At 41.5% G+C, this 20,963-nt stretch overlaps 1 protein-coding gene across 2 annotated transcripts in view; it reads right to left on the reverse strand.

The window, feature by feature from the left end:
- Nucleotides 1-28: 28 nt before the first annotated feature.
- LOC136588205 (protein-glutamine gamma-glutamyltransferase E-like) overlaps nucleotides 29-20,963 on the reverse strand; it is a 42,189-nt gene continuing 21,254 nt past the window's right edge. The window contains exons 6-14 of one of the 2 annotated variants that reach the window (XM_066587254.1): nucleotides 20,079-20,253; nucleotides 18,840-18,975; nucleotides 17,739-17,842; nucleotides 16,235-16,477; nucleotides 15,756-16,070; nucleotides 8,730-8,795; nucleotides 3,796-3,953; nucleotides 2,154-2,287; nucleotides 29-390 (exon numbers count right to left, since the gene is read on the reverse strand). In XM_066587254.1, coding sequence (XP_066443351.1) covers nucleotides 237-390; nucleotides 2,154-2,287; nucleotides 3,796-3,953; nucleotides 8,730-8,795; nucleotides 15,756-16,070; nucleotides 16,235-16,477; nucleotides 17,739-17,842; nucleotides 18,840-18,975; nucleotides 20,079-20,253 — 1,485 coding nt within the window. In that variant the 3' untranslated portion in view covers nucleotides 29-236. The remainder of the gene's footprint in view (nucleotides 391-2,153; nucleotides 2,288-3,795; nucleotides 3,954-8,729; nucleotides 8,796-15,755; nucleotides 16,071-16,234; nucleotides 16,478-17,738; nucleotides 17,843-18,839; nucleotides 18,976-20,078; nucleotides 20,254-20,963) is intronic. The other variant, XM_066587255.1, reaches the window with a different exon arrangement.

Here is a 20,963-nt window from a genome sequence, read left to right on the forward strand (position 1 = left end):
TTTGAGAATGAATTGTTAATGACGTCAATGACCCCAAAAACAAATACATTTTAATGTTTATAGCAGCAAATTAATATTTAGAAAAACCATAGCCTCTATATAAATAGTAGATAAGTAGAACTTCAGATCTTCACATGACCTCTTTTGATGGGTATATTATATTGTGACTGTGCTGTAAGATGCAAGCCGTGACCCTGGATAACATATGAGAACACAGCATCTAGAGGCAGCTACTATTAAGAGTCCTCAATCACATGCATGGATAAGAAGTCCTTGACATCAATAAACTTATCAGATGAGAAGTTCACCACCAGCTTCTTGTCTCCAGGCACAGAAGGTTCAATATCCAAAGTGACATTCATTGTCTCGGCAGGTTCCAGGACACCAATACTGGAAGAACACAAAATAATTGTTCTTATTATTTTATAAGCACAGCACATTAATCATTTTGGCTACACATGCCTGTTATTTCCATACATTAGTGGTGATGTATTTGATGGGATCTCTAATACCTCTATCCCACAGCACAATGTGTGCATGCAAAGTCATGGGCCTACGATATCATGATGGCAAAGAACGAGTGCTGCAATTTGTATGATCATCACATAAAGACAACTCAATATCCACCGTCTTCTTTCAGGCAGCAAATGGCAAGTGAGTTTGTGCTATGATACCGCAAAAGACTGCAGTGCAACACGTCGTGTGTGTATAATTAAGAATTACACAATTAGCATAAACCAAACTGATGAAGACTCCATTCCAGAGTTGAAGAGTGTTGGCCATCTTTTAATGTGTACAAATAAAAGTGCATTTAATTTAAAAGTTGGCTTGGCATTACTGTTGTGTCACCCCTTTTAGAGCAGCATCCACCAGTTGATTTGGCTTATGCTACTTGTGGAGCCTGTCTGGTTCTGAGCTCTATGGAAAACTCCACCAGGAAACCAAAAAGGCTTGAAGCTCTCTAAGAATTCCCAACCTGGGTTTGCTACGTCTCACTTTGAAGTGGGCATATGAAGTTGTGCTCATCCTTGGGCCAACCTTGCCAGGAGAGCACCTTCATTGGTTGGGGTAATAGGAGTTATCCGAAAGGGTCCTACGGGTGGTATTTCAGGCAGGTTGTGAGGGTGGGGTCTTCATTATTGAGCTAGCGGTTAGTGGTTTTTCTTCCCTCACTTCCTACCCCATTCTTTTTCTGTTGGAAGGTTCAGGGATCGATCTCCAAAGAGCTGTCACAGCAGGGTGGGGGTATGTCATCATTTGAAGGTTGAAGTGAAACGTTGGTGATTCTGTGGATTTTATGGGTTCTGGGGTCAAGCAATGGGGAGACAGTCTGCTGATTATGGGCTGAGGCCCTGGAATTGATGTTCATCACAATTTTTTTTCAATAGGCCTGTTACGTCATGTTTAGTTATAGTTCAATAAATAGGCTTCTAGGGCCAATCAACCCAATGTCACACAGTGTATGTGCTTTACTATGCGCCATCAGGGATGAGATCGGGGTAGCTTTCTCCACAGTCCCTTTGTCATGCTGAATATTACCAACAAGCAATTCATCAATGAGTATGAAAATGTATGCGTCATTGTGATATGTGAATACATTAATATCTATTAGTATTAGGTGAGTTTCACAAAAGCATATTATAGCCAAATTTCCGTGTCTATAATACAGATGCGCATCCGCGGGATTTACTTATCAGAACTCTCATCATCGTAGATTCCTATGGTGGTGACAGTTTAGGTCAGTAAACCCCACAGTCTGGTGAGAACCCACATCTGTATTACGGACGCAGAAATGTGGTCGTAGTACACTTGTGTAAAATTGGTCTTAAAAGGGATTTAAGAGAGTAGAAAAAAAATGTGCTTTTTTTCTCCACAAACAGTGCCACTCTTGATCGTGGTTGTGTCTGAAATTGCATTAAAGTGACTGTGCCTTAGCTGCAGTACCAGATAAAACCCATGCACGAAAGTGGTGCTGTTCTGGGTTAAAAAAAACAGACCTTTTTCTAATCTCATCCATCCTATTTAATTCATAGATCTATTAGAAATAGTAACATAAAGCACCACCAAAGATAATCACTAAACCTATAAAGCCTGAAACATTTAGTCAGCATGGTTTCATGGTAATGCAGTACCGCTCTTAGCACAGTACCCACCTTTTCTTTACTTCATTTTGCGTTAAGCCACAACCCTCTGCCGTCAGCACGCAGTCTCTTATAGGAGTAGGTAGGGGATTAGTAAATTCGACCTGTACAGTCACTGGTTTGCCCACTACAGATGGCCCTAGAGCCTGAAAGAGGAGAGCGAGGAATGTTACTGAAACTGTTTATAAGTCTTGTCTATGCCACATTCTTAATATATATCAATAACATTTTATTTTTACAGGCAGTGTTGGACTACAGAATACTGGGCCCATCAGAAGAAATTAGGCCCAAGTTGCAAGTGATCTGCAAGTGTCGGTGTGCTCTATTGAACCTGATGAGTCCTGTTGTATCTAGACCCTATCAGAACTTAGGTTCAACATGATTAGTCTCACACTAGACCAATCCTGCCTATAGTATTAAATGAGTTGTCCAGGGTTAGAAAGCACAGCTGCTTTCTTCCAAACACAGTGCCACCGTTGTCTATGGGTTGTGTCTGGTATTGCAGCTCAGCTCCTATTCACTTCAATGGAGCCGAGCTGCAATACCACACACAACTAGAGATGAGCGAGCGTACTCGGTTCAGGGGTTTTTGCACTTAAGCACCGCTTTTTCCGAGTAACTGACTACTCAGACGAAAAGATTCAGGGGGCGGGGGATGGTGTGGTGGAGTGGGGGGTAGCAGTGGGGAAGATGGAGGAGTTCTCTCTCTCCCCCCCCCCCCCACTCCCCTCTGCAACCCCCCGCTCACCCCCGGTGCCCCCCGAATCCTTTCGTCCGAGTAGTCAGTTACTTGGAAAAAGCGGTGCTCGAGTGCAAAAACACCCGAACCGAGTATGCTCGCTCATCTCTACACACAACCCTATAGACAAGGGTGGCGCTATGTTCAGAAGAAATCAGCCATGTTTTTCTAATCTTGGACAGCAACTTTCATTTCATCATTTCCTCTATTTGCTTACTTTCTCTTTTCTATATACTGCTGTACCTCGACCCTATGTTGTCACAACTTCTGATTTTGCATCAAAATTGCATGAAGGAGCTCAAATATCTCTTAATTTTGAGGAGGTGGGGTTCCAAGATTTAAAAGAGGATCTGCCTTTTCCCCCAGTATTGCAGTTGAGTCCCATTCATTTGCCTGGGAAGAAGTTACAATACCAGATACAGACAATGGACAAGAGTGTTTCTGTTGTTGGAAAACAAAGTAGATTTGTCTAATTCTGGAGAACCCCTTTAGGATGGCCATACACATTAGATTAATGTTGGCTGAACATACCAATTTTGGTTGGAGCAACCAACCATCTGCTATGTATGGGGCTGTTCCAACTCTTCCCTGATGGCAGATACCAGGGAAGGGGGGGAATCGGACTATTGCATTTCAACATACCCGGTCATCTTGCTTCATGGGAAGAACCAGACAGCTCCATTCCAACTCTAGGGAACTTAGCCTACAATACCGAGCTGGATCACTGCAGTGGGAATAGAGTTGTCTACTTCCTGCAGAAATTAGCTCAGTGCATAAACACACTGGCTCGGTGATCAGCGGGGGTCCCTCACAATGGACCCCCACCAATTTACTGTTGACAGTCTATCCTAGGGATAGTCCTCAATAGTTTACAACTGGACAACCCCTTTAAGTTCTAAAAGCAGGTGCCATTACCTTAGTTTTAAGTGGTGGTTTCTTCAAGACAAAATTACTTTGTACAACTAGATCACCCGAGTCCTGAATCTGACATACGGCCGTCACATTAATTGCATTATCTGTAGTTAACACCTTTTCATATTGGGAATACGTAATCTTTATAGGGATTTCATTTTCTGTAAAAGATATAAATAAAAATAAGCAGTGTTTTACTAATATTTTTCTGTACCGCATGCATATGGAATGGTCTCCATAGACCAAGGTTTGTTAACAGTTCATTATTTTTAACATCATGTTACATTCCCTATATATGGCGGCAAGTTGACTTAGCATTTAAATTCCCCTTTGGAAAACCTTAGACCATGTGCATACGGCTGTATTACGGGTCTGCTTTGTACAGAGCCATAGTAGGACAGCCATAGAGGTGGATGAGGCCTCGAGCCTATCAGATTATGCCTTTATATGGAGACATACAGGTTTTTTCCGTATGGATCCAACAGAGAAAAAAAATCATACGCCATGCTCATTGCACTCTGTATGCTCGGAGGTCATTATCAATAAGTCAGTTTAAGTACCATAGCTGTAACTCATCCATACAGTTTTCTTTAAACATAAAATATTTCCATGGAGAGCTATGTGTACATATCACATTCACTTCTAGCCCTATGAACAAAATGTGTGGGTGTCCCAGGGAATACAGTATATTGTGTCCCTAAAGTCACACCTTTGTATTTATAATTAAAGGTAACTTGTTATTACCGTTAAGCCACATAAACTACATTATGGGGCTCAAAGATGAGGGAACAGGGAGTCCGGGTAGCTGTGCTTGATAGTCACCGGGCGCCCCATTCCAGCTCTGTGCTCATTTGAAGTTGCCACGTCCACCAAGCGTGACTCTTTTCAGCAATCTGTGTGCATGCACTCTCTCGTAGAGATAAATGAGAGAGCATGGGCAAACAGCCGGCAACTTCGAGAGGACACAGAGCTGGAACCGGGCTACCCAGTGAGTATAAAACACATCTCCCTGGACCCCCTTGTTCCCTTAGCTTTGAGCCCCATAACAAAGTTTATGGGGCTCAAAGGTAATGATAGGTTCCCTTTATCGATCCTCTAAGGGCTGGTATCACTTCATTAGTCCTAGTCTACATTCCCAGTGATGGCATATAGACTTCACAGAAAGGGCCCCCCACTCAAACCCTCTATCTATGTGCCAGAACAGTGAGCTGTTCTGGCTGATCCGGAATACTCTTGCATTATATAGATGGGCATTAATTTGAATGACAGGCATGTAGCGCTTTATTTCTCCTGCAATGGCCACTGCTAGGGTAGGGTATTTTAAGACTAGATGGAGCTTCCTGTGGCGGTAATACATGATCGCTTAGAGTGAATGACGGTGGTAGATATTACAGCTAACACTCTGGTGCAATAGTTGAGATCTGAGATAAGTCTGTTCCTGGCTGTTTAACCCCTTAGCAACCACATCATTCAAACAGTTTTACAGATGTTGGAGGCCCCCTCTGTCACCTCATCAGTGCCCTCATGAAACGATCATTGGGTGCTGATGGGTTTATAGTGAAGGACCACCTTCCCCCCAGATCTGCCCTATTTATACCACTAGCAGGCCCTGCCAAGGGCAGTGCCTTACATGCCTGTCAGTTTTACACTGACTGGCATAATACACTGCAATACAGATGTATTGCGGTATATTATATAATCTATCAAGCAATTGTATGGCTATGTCCCCTAGTGGAACCAAAATGTGTAACAGAAAGTTAAATAAAATGTTAAAAAGATTTAAAAAATAAACTGAAAAAACAAAAAAAAACTTTTTCCAATTACAAAATACTTTATTACATAAAAAATAGGGAAAAAAATAAAGGAAATTCACAATATTAGTATCGCTATTATCGTAATACATAAACCAATTTCTTATTTATCCAACATGGAGGAATCCATAAAAAAAGCAAATAAGGTACAATCCCAGAATTGCTTTTTTTTCATCCCTCTCCCAAAAAAACATAATAAAAAGTGACCAAAAAGTCGTATGTACCCCAAAATGGTACCAATGAAAATTATAGCTCATCCCACAACTTGTCCTCAGCTCAGTCAATGAAAAAGTAAAACTGTTATGGTTCCCAGATTGTAGCAACAGAAAGACAAATGTTTTTTTTAAGTGCTTTTATTGTGCAAAAGTAGTAAATCCCACATAAAAAATACATTACTTCGTTTTTTTTCGTAATTTCACTGAGCCACGGAATAAAGTTTACTTGTCATTTATACTGCATGATGAGAATGGTGTAAAAAGGAAACTTAAAAAACTGTTGCAGAATTGCTGTTTTTTGTGCATTCCCACTCCCCCACACAAAAAAATAATACAAATTTTGAAACACCTTATATGTAATCAAAAGTGGTGTCATTAAAAAATACAGCTTGTTCTGAAAAACCTAGCCTTTATTAAAAAGTGATGCAAAAACTGAAAAAATCACCGTGCATTCAAAGGCCAAACGTAATTGCATCCTCCAAGAGTTAAATGGGTTTTCTGGGTACAACATAAGTTTTAATGACAGGTACAAGGGGCTTAAAATAATAAAAGCAATGTTACTATCCCATCCTGCCCCAGCACTACAGCCCCGCAATCATCCCACTCTTTGTTTTGGAATGAAGCCAATCAGAGATCGCAGAGGTCGGGTGCTGTTCTCCTGACCTCATGACTCACAGCATCTGAACGGATATGTCAGAAGAACAGCGCCTGACCCCTGTGGCCTCTGATTGGTTGCAGTGGTCAGGTGGTAGCCGTTCCTAAACAAAGGCTCAGAGGACCACGGGGCTGGCAGTGCTGGGTTCCCAGGACTTACGTAGGGTAAGTACTGCTGGTTCTGTTATTTTTATCCCTTTGTACCTGTCAAAAAAAATTCTAACCAGATAATTCCTATAAAGCAAATCTGTATTAAAGAGTATATTAATATAATATTATATATATATATATTCTAATTAAACCCAGATAGGGACACATATCAGATTGTTCTAATGTTTTCATTTTCTGATTATAGTTTTTTTTTCTATTTTCTGTACATGATTATGGAAGCAGCCATTTTCCTAAGCTGTTGTTAACAGCATTTTGAGATATGCTTTCTAGCAGTCTCAGACCGATGTAGCAGCACTGACTAAACTAAGTTAGCTACTGAGTTAATGAGTCGCTCCAAAATTTGGCGCAACTATGTTAGGCTGCATGCATACGGGTGGGTGGGATTCCGCATGCGGAACCTGGCCCTGACCACGGATGGCGACCCTGCGTACCTATCATTTTCCAGCTTCCCTGTACTGTAAATGGCCCTCTCAGCTCACCGCCGAACATGCGCGATACAGATTTTTTTTTTGTTTAACTCCTGCTTTTCCCGCATCATCACTTAGCGATGACGCTGAATCTGCTACCTTTCCACAATGTCAGTTCAATGGAAGCCGCCTGCGTGGAATCCACGCAAAAATGGAGCACGCTGGGATTTTTCATCTGCGAGCGGAAACCACAATAGGTTTCCACTCGTGTGCATGAAGAATCCCTTTTCCATAGCATGCTATTGGTGGTACTTGCTGTAAAAACCAGAGGCAGACGCCCGCCACGGATTCCACAATTCAAATCCGCCTGTGTGCATGAGGCCTTAATTGCATAGTGCAGCCACCGTTCAAAGTGAATAGCAGTGGCCTCGCTATGCAATTAGCGCATTGCAGCTTATAGGTGACAGGCGGTCTGTGCTGCAGGAGTAGTGTGCTATCCTTCAAGGATGGAGCTACTACATCTGTAGTTCATAGACACAATGGACAGGAGTTGAGCCATAGACTTCTATGAGAAAATGTTCTAGGCATGCTCTGTGTATGGTGTTTTTGGCGAAGCATGCTTATTAGAGATGAGCGATTATACTCGCTAAGGACAATTGCTCGAGCGAGCCATGTCCTTAGCGAGTATCTCCCCGCTCGGAAGAAAAGGTTCGGCTGCTGGCGCGGGTGACAGATGAGTTGCTGCCATGAGCAGGGAGGAGCGGGGGGGGGGGGAGAGAGAGATCTCCCCTCCGTTCCTCCCCGCTCTCCCCCGCCGCTCCCCGCCCGCCGCCGCCAGCCGAATCTTTGCTCCCGAGCGGGCAGGTACTCGCTAAGGGCAATGCTCAATCGAGCATTTGCCCTTAGCAAGTATGCTCGCTCATCTCTAATGCTTATGTATGGAGGTATCAGACAAGATATCAGTGGGCCAAACAAGGGTTTGACAGCTATCTAATGTATATTGGAGCCTTTGCCTATTATGTAATTGTGTCTATTGTTCTTATTTGTAACTATAGTTTCATACTGTAGAAAAAAGTTAATTCCACAAGAAAAACATTCTATCAAAGGTAATTAAAGGGAAAATCCTTCCATAGTCAACTTCATAGAAGTCATATAGAAATGTCAAAAAATGACATGGATGAGAGTCCATGAAGTACTCCAAAGAGGTCATCTGATCTACACGGGTTGAACCAGAGGCGTAACTTGAAGCTGCTGGGCCCTAGGCAAAATCTGGAACTGGGTACTCGCCTATACAGCGTCATTGATAGTACTGGTTTGCAATATGGGGAAGAGAGACTTTATGGGCCCACTAGGGCTCCTGGGCCCAGGTGCGACCGCACCCTCTGTACACCCTATACGTACACGCATAAATTGAATGCTGATCACAAAAAATCTGTGATAAAATGCTTTTGAACAGCATAATAATTTATTTGATATTTTCCTTTTAGGGTCTCATGAGAAAAGATTGATCAGAACATGCATCAAAGTAGAGAAGGAATTAATAGTATTTGATTGATTGATTTTCAGCATCCAGCAAATTTCCCTCCATTTTTGATTTTTGGGTTGTGATATAAATTTTTGTTTCTATGTAATTTATTACATTTGATAATGCAAACAGATGCAAAAAAAGTAACACTTACCAAACTTTTTTTTCCGTTTGCTCGGAATGCAGGACATACAAGCAGGTACTGCCCACCCATTGCTGCCTATTACAGAACAAGAAGATTAATTGGTGCCTAGAGACTGGAAATGCTTATTCTACCCAATATTCTTGCAATGTGTTTAAATTACAAAAACAATACAATGACATAAAGTTACTCCACATATGTTAATAAGACAATATCTGAGCTGCCATGTGGCCAAAGGAAGTGAAAATTTCAAAAAAGGTTGTATTTTCTGATTCCTTAATGTCGACTGGCAGCAGCTGTAAATGGAGTAAAATCCAAAAGGTGGAGGTTCAAATATTGCATCTTGGTCCGTGAATCTTGTGGCACTTTCCTCCATAGATATTATAGGTGACTGGTTGTGTTCAGCCGGTCAGATCTTGTTGCTTTTCACCTTGTTCCATGCACTTTTCTGGGGACCTATTATCAGGCCCGAACGTTCTTCTAATGCTTGTTGGCCCAACAGTTGGACTGTGTAAAAGAACCAAAATTTAGCCAATCAATGACGAAAGGCTCATTCGTCGGCCACTTGTTCAGTTTCTGCATGAAAGTGTTCGCTGAGTGGAAGAGACAAATGATCATAGTAGCAATTTTTTGTTCCCATAAGCTGATTCTAAGCCCATGTAAAAGAAAATGGAATGGGCTGAGAAATCAACTAGTCCAAAAAGACCTTCAGACACACAGATCTTTACTGATTGCTCACATCTTGGGGTTGATAAGAGGATTGCTGTGGCTTGAAATGCACAAGTGTTATGGAGGATGTGTATGCAAATAAGGAAGATGGAATTAATACCACTGTAGCGCCACCTATTGGAAGGCAGCATTCCTTCAAATCAATGAGACTTTTTAACAAGTCTTAATAATGATTGGGAATAGGAAACTAAGCCAGATTCCATACACAGACAGCTGTTTCGGGTTGCTTGCCCCTCATAAGTGTGCAGCAAGTTTCTGGCTTAGCTGGTGAGAGGCCTGCGACGGGGGTCAGGAGACACCCCTTCTGACCCACGGAGGATGTGAATGTCACAGTGGTGTTAGCGGCCTGGGAACTAATGGCAGAAGTATTTTCTAGAAGAAAAGACCAGGATGCGCAGGAAACACGCTGGCAGACTGAGCCTACAGATGTGAGCATTGCTGCTATCCCAGTACATCAAGTTAACACAAGAGACCACAGTGGAGCAGCTCTTGAAAGAAGTCTAGCTAGAAGGAACTAAGTCGTACTGCGGTGAATTAAAAGAAGTGGTCAAGTTGCTGGGACCAAAAGCCGGCACTTTTACCAGAACAAGCCTGACTTTGGCTTGACTTAAAGCCTAGAACACGATGCTAGACCAATTTACGGGTGATGTCACATTTTTTAGAAATCCCATTCACATGTTGCTTAAATAAATCTCCAGTATAAATCGAGCTGTTGTGTAGATATAAATCCTCCTTTTTTGCTTTGGATTTTCATTGCAGATTTCACCTCCTTAAAATGATGAAATTTGCTTATTGCATGTGAATTTTGACACAAATATTGGTGCAGATTTTGATGCCGATCCGCACCAAAATCCATTAAGAGAAATCTGCCATCTGTGAATTTAGACTCAAAGAAGTTCTTTGATAGTTAAAAAAAATAATTAAAAAAAAACAATACTCGCCTTCTTAATCTCCCCCTGATCCAGCGCAGATGCTCTGGTGGCCCCCACTGGTCTTTGCTTACAGACTTCCAGCAATCATGTGCTGCAACCAGACGTACTTTCTGTCATCACCGGCAGCAGAGAGAAGGGTTTTTTTCTTTACGACAATTAGTTGTTGCTCTTTTGAACTACTGGACAACAACTTGACCAGGCAGCACCAAAGCTCCAGAGTCAGTGTCTCAGATGCCAATCTGCACTGTATAGTTGTATAGAATAGAATATAGGTAACCAAGCGCTCGTTGGGCATTGTTCTAGGAGCAGAGCGCCATCCTTACATCGTTGTGTACAAAGCCTTCAGCAAGGAGCTTAAGGGAGATGAAGACAATTGCTCTAGGGTTGGCCAAAATGCAAGGGTCTCCACCTCAGTAAGTTTGTCCATGTGTGTACTTTGATTATAATAATTTTTCTTTGGAGAAGGGGCGCCGTTTCACTATTCGCCTCAGGCAGTAGAAAGGCCAGATGCACCCAAGATAGAAGCTTGTTATTTTACATGAACTACAGATGGCTTCGCACTTTTACTGTGTGGGATGCATAGTCATTGCTCCAGATACAAGACTCTTTGAGGGTGCTAAGCCGCATCAGATATTTCTCTAAACTGGATCTGGCCAGCAAATACTTGCTGGTGCCCATTTTCATAAAAAAAATCAGGAGAAGACTGCCACATTCTTCACATTGATTATTAGAGCTCCTATGCAAGCTTTTTGGCACACCAATGTCCTTGTGTCCCTCCAGAAATCGATGGAGCTGTATTTGAGGGTGCTGATTTTGGATGTTTGTTATCACCTGGATAACATCATCGTCTTCTCATCCCTCTACTTAGAGAGTAAAACCTAAGTGTTGCCCCATCTGGAAGTACATGGGTTGTAGCTGAAGCCCAACAAATTTCATTTGTTTAGAGAAAACATTAAGTACCTGGAGCATGTGGTGACCAAAGAAGGAGTCCAGCCCATGTTACAAAGGTCAGAGCAGTACAACAGTGGTCCATCCAGAGCACTACTGCAGACATTCGGGCCGTCTTGGAACTAGTTCATTACTACCAGTGGCTTATCAAGGACTTTGCTATGGAGTTGCATTTTTTGTATGCCCTCTTGAATGGGGGAAAGCCAGAAGTAACCAAGAAGAATGTTATAAATTGAGGTCCCAATAAAGACTGAGCCTACCAAGAATTGAAGAGGTTGCTGATGTCTGTTCCCATTTTGGTTTATGCTAACTACAACAAGTCCTTTCTGTTAAACACTTGTAAGCATGAAGGGACTGGAAGCAGTCCTGACCCAAGTTTAGGACAGCAAAAACAAGTGTTCACCTACCATATGCCAGCTGAAGATTGAGGGACTGGGAGGGGAGGGTTTATGAGGCTGAGCAAGTTCAAGTACATAGTACAGTATAGTAATGGATGCCTTGTCCCACAATCCAGTGGGTACTGATAAAGAATTGAAAGAGATTGCAAAGTGTTGGAGGCCTACTATGGTTTAGGAAAAGGTGCTGCCCAAAGCAAGGAGAAGCAGCAGGCTCACAGTTTGGCCGAACCACCAAGGAGTGACAGGACAAACAAAGACGTTTAGCTCACTACAGAAATTCTATTATCATCTTGAATTACAGAAAGTTACCTGTGATCTCTGTAGAATATATATGGTAGCAACTATGATCTAGCAACAAGTGGGGATTAACAGGCCTTTATGGGCAACATTTAGACCTTCCACTTCTTATAATTAGTGTGAATGGACTATTTCATGGTGGAAGAACCCCTACAGAGTTACAGGCAATTATTATTCATCATGGACGACTTCACCAACTTCGTCGTGGTAGTTCCCACCTGGGATCAAAGTTTGCAGCACAAAGCTTATGAAAGAATTTTATCTTTTTCTATGTTTCCCCAATATAATCACACTCCAGCAAAGGGGACTGGAGAGCAATGTGATTAAAGAGTTGTATCGGCATTATCAAATTAAAAAGTTGAAAAGTACACCTTATTACCCCTCTTTAATAAAAAAAAATCTATAAACAAAGTATCACCATAATGCTACTGATGCATACAATAAAGTTAACATGTTATTTTACCAAGAATGCTGCAAAAGTAGAACCCCCTGAAAATGGCGCAATTGCATTTTTTTCCATTTCAACCCACTTACATTTTTTTTTAAGTTTTCCAATACATTATATGGTACATTAAATTATACCATTAAAATGTGTCCTGCAAGAAAGAAGAAACAATCCCTCATGCAGCTATTTGGACGAAAAAAATAAAGTTATAGTTCTTGAAAGGCAAGGATGAAAAAATAAAAATCCCCAAAATGGCTCGTAGTTGAAGGGCTAAGTAACAGCACCTGCGTCTTTTAGTGCCGAAGGGTACAGGATTCTTTGAGGGCCATTAAATAGAGTAGTTAAGAACTTGTATGACCCATGCCTAGGAGTACAAATGGCAGAAAGATCCACTAGTGCAAGGACAGTGGCCAGAGTGAAGCTGACAGGGCAGCAGGCCTAAAGGCCAAATACCCAGGAGACTGCTTGGGAATGTGACCACGAGGACAGAAAGAGATTTCCAAGATGGGTGGAAAGCAGGAATTTAGTATCCACAATGAGAGTCAGCAAAAGGTAATTTCATCCATCGGGCAAGTGCAGCAGCATAACAGCTAAGGGGGAAATAGTCAACACCAGGAGTAACAACAACGGCCACCACTAGGAAAGAGACCATTTGAAAAATGCCACCACCAGCAAGGAGACCATTTAGAAAGTGCCACCACCAGCAAAGAGACCATTTGTGCCTCTATGTTATAGATTAATGTTACCACCAAATTTGTGCTCCAGTAAAACATATATTTGCCTCTTATGTCTCTATGATTTTTATTGGGGTTTGCAATGCAAAAAAACTTACTAGGAAACAGTGTAGCACAGTGCACATCATCTTCATCATCACCTCAGACTAGTTTGCCAGACTAGTTTGGGGAGTGACACACTAGAATCGACCATTATGGGGCAGGACATTGTCCCTGGTCATCACAGAGGAACATGTCAGAAGTGTGTAATAGATCTATATTTGAGTTGCACAACAGTTAGTTCTCTACAATCTCACGGCCAACTGTAAATTGAAGGGATTACCACTACTAGTAGGATACCAGGTCATTGTGCATAACAGATTTGCAGGAGGGGCTGTAAAGCTGCAATGGAGATGGTAGGGCATCCCTTATGAGATCATCTGCCAGTGCCTTAAGTAAAACCTGAGGGCATGACACCAAAGCAATCAATGCATAGTTCCTGGACTGCAGAAATAAAGACTGTTTCATGCCACTCTTAGAGGTAAGCAAATGGTTAGAGAAGAGAGAAGAGTCCCCTACTCCTCCAGAAGAAGTCAAACTGCTGCAAAAGATATCCAAGCTAAACCAGAAGAGTTACACTGCATTTATGGTGCTGGTTTATGCAGTTGTGTGTTGCAGGAGGGTGCAGGTGAGTAATGCAAGGCAAGAGGTGTCTGTGAAAGGGTAGCCATCAAGGCAGCCGGAAAATGGTACCCAAGAGAGCCTAGTGGTCCCAGCAGAGTGTCTGTAGGAACTTGCCACCAAAGCTTGTGCAATTTCCATACCCAGCCAGTTTCCGGAGTCACCAAGCATAAGTAGAGCTGACTTGGATAAAAGAGAAACTCAACAGCCTAGAAGGGTCACACATCCTGAAAAGGGCACCTGGTGTACCACAACCCTGATCCTCAACAAGCGGGAAAGACTGTGTGGTTCCCATAACATTGATCTAGACTGCTATAGAGGCTGTTAAGAGTTATTCCACTATGGTTCAGTTCTTGGCATTATCAAAGAGCCAACTACTGTTATAAAGACTCTAAGAGCTTCTTCACACGAGTGTAATTCATTCACATCTCCATGCTTCCTGTGTGTCCAACGGACCTTACATGCAGAGCACACGGACCCATAATAGTCAAGAGGGCTATTCACACATCCTTTTTTCCACATGGACCGATGGTCTGTGTGTGAAAAAATTGTAGCATATCCAATTTATGAATGAGAGTAGCCTATCCGAAGTCAACAGATCCATGTTTAGTTTTTTTGTTTTGTTTTGTTTTTTTTTTGCATTTGACTTCTGTGGATGCAAGATGGACATATTGGCATATTGTCTTGTCTTCTTAAGTGTTTTTTTTAAATCTGAAATGTGAGCCTTCATCTGTACATAGCATAAGAAGCATACTGTACAATACCGCACATATACTTTAAAAGCAGAATTCATAAAAAGGCACAATAAATCTACTGCATCTTTATGTAATTGCATTTTGTATATGAAACACCTCGTTTGGGCTTTACATATAATACTACTGTTTAAAGTCATATTAAGTATTATATAAGTATTACAAATTTCAAACAATGAACAATAGTATTTTCTAGCAATGCCAAGGGTTGTATAATACCGTAGTAAGGTTGGCTTAATGAAATGTCCCACGTTTCATTTTAGGGACACATGATTTAATTCTGCACAAGCATCGAGATAATTGGTCTGTTCAAGTTTTCTATGCACGTTGGAGCCATAATATGAAGGTACACATTATGTGACGTCATCTAGGAGCACCACAATCTAATGCATTGCGCCATATAATGAAATGTATTATTTGCAGCCTAGTCGCTCTATGGCTAACAGCACTGTTGCATTGCAGTACTACGATCCTAGGCACAAGTCGAATACGCATGTTCTCCCCTAATGCTTGCATAAACTTTATTTCACATAAGTAATTATAATTTGTATATAATGCTGGAAAATGTGTTGGTACTATATGAGGGATGGAAGATAAAATTATGTATTTGCTTTCCAACAATTATCTATGCTGGTATGTCAGCCACCAACCAAAGTTGGTTATTTTGCCAAATTTGAATTCCCCGATTGGTTAGAAATACATGTGAAATGGGGTCTACAGGAATTCGATGCTTTAATTACTTGTAAATTTGCAGTGTGATTTGAAGGAATCATGTACATTAGTTTTTAATATACAAGAGCGCGAGAGTGTTCTGAAAAGACTCACAGGGGCAAGGTTACCATTACCACAAATTCCAACTTTGATCATACCCCCTAGTAGGTATAACTGATTACATTAGCAAAACTTGAAAATACGAAATTAAAGAAGTTGTCTGGTTTAGAAAACCTCGGACATTCTAAGTCAACAGAAATTTTTGTTTGCTACTGGTTCCCTCCATTAGGGGGATCGGTAATAATAAACAAAACTTTTCACCTGTATCATCTTATTTGCCAGGGACAGTTAAGATATTCCAAAGGCTTGTATGGAGCAGACAACTCCTCTAACTTAGACAACTTCAAAATATCAAAAAGTGGAAGATAGTACCTTCATTTGAGCCGAGGTTCACTTTCACAGATTCAGTGAAGATCTTTCGTCTCACAGCCTTGTTGTATACAACGGCAGCTGCAGTGATATTGACTGTGACATTTTTGCTTTTCGGTGTTAAATTCTTGAGAGTCAGGATTGCCTCGATGTCATCTCCTATCATGGGTGATCCAGAAACTGATATGTCACCGGAAACCTCAGCTGCACGGCTTGGGGCTGATGTACGGTTTCCGTCTGCAGAGAATGCTACAAATCCTGTACCCATACCACTCAGCCGCAGAGCTTTATTATAGGTTTGCCTCTCTTCTGATGAACCTGAAGATATAGGAAGCATTATTAATAGTACTACCTCACTCTACATCAGTGGTCTTCAGCCTGTGGCCCTCCGGTTGTTGGGAAGCTGCAACTCCCACCATGCACTCTGTTACATCAATGGACTTGTTTAAACTGCTTAATACGGCAAAGTTATAGAAGAGTACCTTCAGGATCCTTGTATTCACTTGTGATGTTTGTGCAAAAGTTTTGCCCCACAGCCTTCGTGCAGATGTATATTCCAACTTTTGTACTATTTGTTTGTCCTCTTGTTGTTCTTCTATTCGGTTGTATGATCATTTCAATTATATCTGCATTTACTTCCGAAAAGACAAAGCGAGTGTCATATGGCTTATCTACATCCCCTTCTTTTACTGCAATTTGAGATGCAGGGCCCAGTTGGTACATGCCTATGAATGGAAAAGTAGATCTTATATATATAGATACTAATGTGCACTTTAAATTATAAGTTAACAGAAAGCAAGCAGTTTGTGATGTCACTATACTATGTAATGGGGCCAGATTTATAATTTGTAGCTGCTGAGCCCCAATGAAAAAACTCTAACAAGGCCTCCCAGGTGTAGTGCTCCATTTAGAGTACTAGTCTCCAGGGCTTGGGTGGAACTGTACCTTGTGCAACCACTAAACTTACCTTATCGGCGAAGGCCTCCAAAGTCTTGTGGAGAAGTCGGGAGAGTGGTGAAGTCTGCAGATGGACTGTATCTACCAGGGCTAAAAGAGGCCTGGGGCAAAGGTACAATCAGTTGCCTCATATCTGTATTTAAATACATGGCCAATATGCGTAAAGTGGCTTGTTGGCACACCCCTTGACACCCGGTATCTGGGCACATGCCCAGGGAGCCCTGATCTAGATACACCCCATTTGGTAGTTCTCTGTACATGTGGTTTTCGATCTCTTACAACTACATGAATTAGAGTTTTATAAAAATGAACTTTACTTGGACAAAATCCCTTATGAGCATGTTCACACATAGCGGAAATGCTGCACAATCCACATTTCCACATCAAAACCCAGATCTGCAGCTAATTACAGCCTGAGCTTCACTCCTCCCACCTCCCTATACTTCACGCTACTGTATCCAGAGCGCAGTGCAAACCAGCAACTGCTACTGAGCAGCGCCGCCAGTCGTGTGATGCAGAAGTGGCCAACGCATCACAAGATCTTCTTCGAAGGCGCTCAATAGCAGTTGCTAGTGCGTTCTAAGGTCTGCATAGAGCAGTGTGAAGTATTGGGAGGTCAAAATCCGTACCAACGTTGCAGATGTTGCCGGTATTTTTGCCGCTATGGAAAATCTGCAGCATTTCCACTATGTGTGAATATTCCCTAAGTGCGACATCAGGCCGTGAATCACGGACTAATAGCGCACTCGCCAACATTCGATTTTGCCACGGATGTGAGGACAGTTTTGTATCAAAAAACATCTTGCATCACTTCGGGGGAGATGCGATGCAAGGGCATGCCCAAAGATAGGAGGTGCCACGATTTGTTTCCCGTATCGCTATGTGTAGTGGGAAAAAAATCCCTCATGTGTATGACCCCATTCAAAAGAATGGGGTTCGTATTTGTGCATCTCGCCGTACACAAATCTCGCGCGATTTTCTCAGCCGTGTGAAAACGGTCTTAGGTCAGTAAGTGTTTCAGTGTTTTACCATCACTCATCTCTTGTGGAGTTGTATCAATGATTTGCCATCCATTATATTTGGGATCAAGATCAGTCCGGACAAACCAGGCCTCATTCCAGCAATGGAAATTCCTAGAAAAGAAGCATTTGTTTTATTATCTCGGAATAGACATTTTGCTAGCTACTCCCCTTTGAATATGATTAATGTTAGTATAGCAATGACTGAATACCGTATGGATACTGCAGATAAAAAAATATTTCACCTAGTCATTAGCATAACCACAGATGCTACTAGGCAGAGAACTTGATGGTGGTGGAATATGACTTAACCCCTAAGACATTTTTTTAGGGATTTTACCCATGCGGTGGTTTTACGGCCCCATTTCTTTTTCTTTAGCATCCAAAGTTTTCCCATGACATATAGGGATATTTTTTAACTTTTTTTTTCACATATGGCGACGGTTTCGGTTGGCATTAGCAGTGGATCCCCCATGACGTCATATAAGACCGATGGGGTGATTCACATTGTTTTTTTTTAATTTCAAACTTCTCCCTAATTACAGGGGAAAGCATCTCTCTGTGGTAACAGAGCTGATCAGGATCTGCTAGGACCCTGCAGCTTTGCTGTGGCAGAGGGCACCCGGCAGTCACGTGATCACCTAGTCAAATAGCAAAAGTAACACTTCTGCTTTTTCTCTTCACTACATAGTGCTTATTGCAAGGTGTGTATGACCAACTTTAGAGATCACTCTCATGGTGCTCAGTCTAGTAATCAGTTAGTCCACAAGGCCGATGCTTGATCGAGCATCAGCCTTAAACGAGCGTGCTCGCTCACCTCTAGCAGCTACGCCATCCAGAACCTGCATCGCACCACTTCCGGCAACAATATCACACTGCACCTTATAAAATATGGAACATACAATATGTAGTTATATCACTACAGTCCCACTAGAGGTCAGTGTGTCCCGCAGTTAACGTATACAGGAGTTTCTTCCTTCAAACAAGTGTTTGACAAATTTGCAAAAGTCCCAAAATGTTGTTGCTAAAGTTGGGAAGGAGCTTGGCAAGTAAAGGTATCGTCTGTCACTCTGTAAAGAAATGGTTTTCCACATAGTAATACGGTACTTACCATATACTGTCATCACTTTCTGCCACTGCATTCCCCTGTATATCATAGTATTCCTCAATAGTCATGTTGCCATTTGTGTCATGGGCAGAGTTGTAGTTTGTAATCACTCGACAGGGTATTCCAAGTGTTCTGTTGACTGAAGAGAAGAGAATATATGAAAAGAGAGCTAGATTATAACTACTTAGGGTGGGTATCTCAGGGGATACAATAATAATAACAAGGACCTGTTATTGATACAAATACTGGCTTTTTATTCTCTTATGTCCCAGGCTACATTCTCTACTGATTTTGAGTGAAACCCATATATCAGAAGAAGCTGGCGAATTCCTTCCTAACTCATGCCAACATTCAACTACACCTCATCACTCTACAAAAAGTCTCTTTAATCAAAAAGATATTCAAGAAATCCCTAAAGCTGGTCAGACACATCAGGTTAATATCAGCCAGAGGCAACAATTTTGGCATGTCCGGCTGACCATCTAATGTGCATGGAGGCCTCCTGACCCTTCTCCAATGGCAGATGCTAAGGGAGATAAGGATCAGGCACTTGGATTTCAACTTACGCAATTTTTTTGTTATCTGGGAGATAAGCTACTGCCAGAAGTGTCTTACTCCCCTCTGCCAATTCAGAACACATGCATGCTTAGCCAAGCTAGCATGCATGTGCATGAAAGGGTTGGTTTAGGTAGCGGTTAGCCAAAGGAGCTCTTAGTTGATAGACATCTAATTAATATATATATATACTGTATATATATATATATAATGGCTGTCAACTCTCAGTTGATAGACATCTAAGATATATATATATATATATATATATATATATATATATATATATATATATATATATATATATATATATATATAATGGCTGTCAACTCTCAGCTCCTTTAGTCAACCACTACCTATACCAACCCCTAGAGCCAGTGTAAGCATGATTAATTGACAGAGGCATGGAGTAAAACTCTGTAGGCGACTGGATGACTATAAAGATACTAAGGCTGAGAATGACAGATATGTACAGATATACAGTATACTTGTTTTCCAATGCAGTGGTTGCATCAAGAATTGGACAATGTATGGAGAGATATAGCTTTTCTAGTTGGACATAAAGCATATGTCTGGGTCTGCGAGACATCTTCCTATATATGGCCTTTAGAATACTCAAAACTGTGATAGATTACAAAGTGTAATTTTCATTATTTAAACAAGCATTGATTTTTCCCTTATTGTAATTACCTGTGCAGAGCACACCAGCAAATACCCAGCATTGACCATATTTAACCGGTGCCCTTTGCTGATTCCAAGCCTTCAGTATATTATAGCTTCCCAACCAAGCGGTAGGGTTGGTGCCATCAGAATAATCTCCGCTCCAGCTTCCCTGCACAACACCGTTATCATCCTTACTGTTTGCCTAGAAGGAATGAACATTAGATTTGTTGAGCAGGTGAAGACTAGCGCCATCCTCTGTATGTGACAACACTGCACCTCAATGGCATTCATATTAGCAGATAGCACTAACCTTAGAATAGGAAATAAGGTGAGAATAACAAATACATCCATGTAACATTTAGTAGGCAAGATACAACAGGAGGAAAGCTCTGCCCAAACCAGCTTGGGTTATTGTGTAGTTATCATCTAATTAGATACAGCAATCACACACACATGGGGTAGTGCAATTATACAGATAGTGAAATCAAGCTGAGAACCAAAGTAGAGAACCAATCCAGGAACCTTTTTCTAAACTTAATCCCAACAATGGTCAGCTGATTTCTCCAGGAAAGGCCATAGGTGGGAAATGGTATTAAATGGCGTCTTTTCTCCTACTTTTTGACCATATAATTCATGACCCTATTGATTTTTTTCAGAACACAGAGTGCTATATGCACGGCAACCTCTTCAGCCAACGGCAGTGTGATTTGGCTTGAAAGACCCCAGGTTGAGGTTGGCTTTTCCTTGACATGGGGCACAGCCGGTGGGAGAGACTAGTGATTATTTGAGCCATTCTCTTATGTCTACATTCTAGTGAGAAGATCATAGCACAAGCGTTTTCTTCAAAGTTTGCATATATCATTATTTTTTCTTTGACTGTGAAATAGTTTTTTAACTTTCTAGCTATGTTCT

This window comes from Eleutherodactylus coqui, chromosome 13, assembly GCF_035609145.1.
Source record: "Eleutherodactylus coqui strain aEleCoq1 chromosome 13, aEleCoq1.hap1, whole genome shotgun sequence".
NCBI classification, from domain to species: domain Eukaryota; kingdom Metazoa; phylum Chordata; class Amphibia; order Anura; family Eleutherodactylidae; genus Eleutherodactylus; species Eleutherodactylus coqui.